Source organism: Corticium candelabrum, chromosome 3, assembly GCF_963422355.1.
Source record: "Corticium candelabrum chromosome 3, ooCorCand1.1, whole genome shotgun sequence".
Lineage (NCBI taxonomy): Eukaryota > Metazoa > Porifera > Homoscleromorpha > Homosclerophorida > Plakinidae > Corticium > Corticium candelabrum.
Genome location: NC_085087.1, coordinates 6226036 through 6228535, shown reverse-complemented (window position 1 = coordinate 6228535; position 2500 = coordinate 6226036). Strand labels below are relative to the sequence as shown.

General features: G+C 41.3%; 1 protein-coding gene across 6 annotated transcripts in view; it reads right to left on the bottom strand.

Moving 5' to 3' along the window:
- LOC134176668 (uncharacterized) overlaps positions 1-2500 on the bottom strand; it is a 21899-nt gene that overhangs the window by 11222 nt on the left and 8177 nt on the right. For all 6 annotated transcript variants that reach the window (XM_062643321.1, XM_062643325.1, XM_062643327.1 and 3 more), the window contains 3 exons: positions 1567-1668; positions 1356-1448; positions 1196-1294 (listed from right to left, as the gene is read on the bottom strand). In XM_062643321.1, the coding sequence (XP_062499305.1) occupies positions 1196-1294; positions 1356-1448; positions 1567-1668 (294 nt within the window). The remainder of the gene's footprint in view (positions 1-1195; positions 1295-1355; positions 1449-1566; positions 1669-2500) is intronic.

Here is a 2500-nt window from a genome sequence, read left to right as displayed (position 1 = left end):
CACCAGACCTGTTCACGTTGATTAAAAGTCAGCAAATATCCCACAATACAAAACTTTGCAACTGTACAAACATTCAGGCTAACGTATAACATGAGCCTTGACAGCATCGGTTTCTTTGCAGTTGACGTTTGGCAGTAGAAGTCAGTGGTCTTCATACCTTGAGTTCAATGGGAAGTATGGACACTATATGTAGTCATTTATTGTGTGACTTTGATAGTTGTTGCTATTTAATTAATTAACCACATTAATGTTACAATAACAAGTAATAATTTGGTTATGAGCCATCAAAACAAAACATGCAAGTCATGTAGTTATGTTATGCAAATCAAGCAAATTACATCTGGTATGAATGGCTGTGTGTGTGTGTCTGTGTGTGTGTGTGTGTGTGTGTGTGTGTGTGTGTGTGTGTGTGTGTGTGTGTGTGTGTGTGTGTGTGTGTGTGTGTGTGTGTGTGTGTGTGTGTGTGTGTGTGTGTGTGTGTGTGTGTGTGTGTGTGTGTGTGGTGCGATAGCTCAGTTGGTTAGAAAGTCTTCTATAGACTGTGCACATCCGGGAACTTGCAGGGTTGCAGGATCAAGTCAGTGATGGCGAACTATGGCATAATTTCCTTGGGCAACAAACTTACACAGTTGCTTTAATTGACTCAGGAGTATAAATGAGTACCTGGTCTTTAACTGGGGATGACAATGGCCCCAACTACGACAAAGTCCATCAGCCACTAGGGTCCGAGTAGGACCTCACACCACAGTTGGCATTACAGTCGGTGCACCTGCGAGTACCTGGCCAGGCTCAAGGAGATTGCTAAGCACGACCCGTAGCTCCTGCTTAGTGCACAGGAACCCAACCATCTGGCTGGGGGCGTGACCATTCCGTGGCAGCTCCTTATCCATTTGCCATTTTGCTGTGTGTGTGTGTGTGTGTGTGTGTGTGTGTGTGTGTGTGTGTGTGTGTGTGTGTGTGTGTGTGTGTGTGTGTGTGTGTGTGTGTGTGTGTATGTGTGTGTGTGTGTGCGTGTGTGTATGTGTGTGTGTGTGTGTGCGTGTGTCTGTCTGTCTGGTCTGTGTGTGTGTGTGTGTGTGTGTGTGTGTGTGTGTGTGTGTGTGTGTGTGTGTGTGTGTGTATGTGTGTGTGTGTGTGTGTGTGTGTGTGTGTGTGTGTGTGTGTGTGTGTGTGGTAAGTTTGTAATATTGTTCACCTTATCTTTAGCATCTGCATCAGCCTTCTTCTCCAACAGACACTCGACTGCCTCACGATGATCAAGTAAAGCAGCAGAGTGAAGTAAAGTGCGACCAGACTGCATGCACAACACAAAAACATCTTTCACACATAATCAACAGTATTGTGAAAACTCTCACCTCCTTCTCCACTGATTGACAAAACTTCGCTGTAATCTTTGTTGCAACATCCACTTCATTCTTACATGCCCACTGCAGCAGCTTACACACATTCTATTATCAACAATCAAACAAAGAGAATCAATGTCACAAATCAATTCCATAAAAGGAAATACAAACAAAAATACCAAACTGTGTCTACTCATTATGCTGTAAGACAACTGTTACTCACCTCTAATGCAACATCTTCAACTGACTGCATTATTGATAACAACCGATTAGCTGTTGACATGTGACCTCTTCTCACAGCAAAATCAAAAGGTCTCTTCCCATACTATCACACATACAATTGTAATGAGTTAGTACGAATATCACAACATATGACTTCACAAGTGCTAAGTAACTCTGTAACATTTAATTATTCAATAACAATATCCCACATCTACATACAAAAGAAACCTATCTAAATTCACACAACAATTCAATAAGACGTTTATGTTAACCAATTGCATGTGATATGTCTCTGTTTCACAACAGAAAAGATCCTCAACACAACTGATGTAAGAAATTCTTGTAAATCAATAAGTACACCAGACCTGTTCACGTTGATTAAAAGTCAGCAAATATCCTACAATACAAAACTTTGCAACTGTACAAACATTCAGGCTAACGTATAACATGAGCCTTGACAGCATCGGTTTCTTTGCAGTTGACGTTTGGCAGTAGAAGTCAGTGGTCTTCATACCTTGAGTTCAATGGGAAGTATGGACACTATATGTAGTCAATTATTGTGTGACTTTGATAGTTGTTGTTATTTAATTAATTAACCACATTAATGTTACAATAACAAGTAATAATTTGGTTATGAGCCATCAAAACAAAACATGCAAGTCATGTAATTATGTTATGCAAGTCAAGCAAATTACATCTGGTATGCATGGCTGTGTGTGTGTGTGTGTGTGTGTGTGTGTGTGTGTGTGTGTGTGTGTGTGTGTGTGTGTGTGTTTGTGTGTGTGTGTGTGTGTGTGTGTGTGTGTGTGTGTGTGTGTGTGGTGCGATAGCTCAGTTGGTTAGAAAGTCTTCTATAGACTGTGCACATCCGATAACTTGCAGGGTTGCAGGATCAAGTCAGTGATGGCAAACTATGGCATAATTTCCTTGGGCAA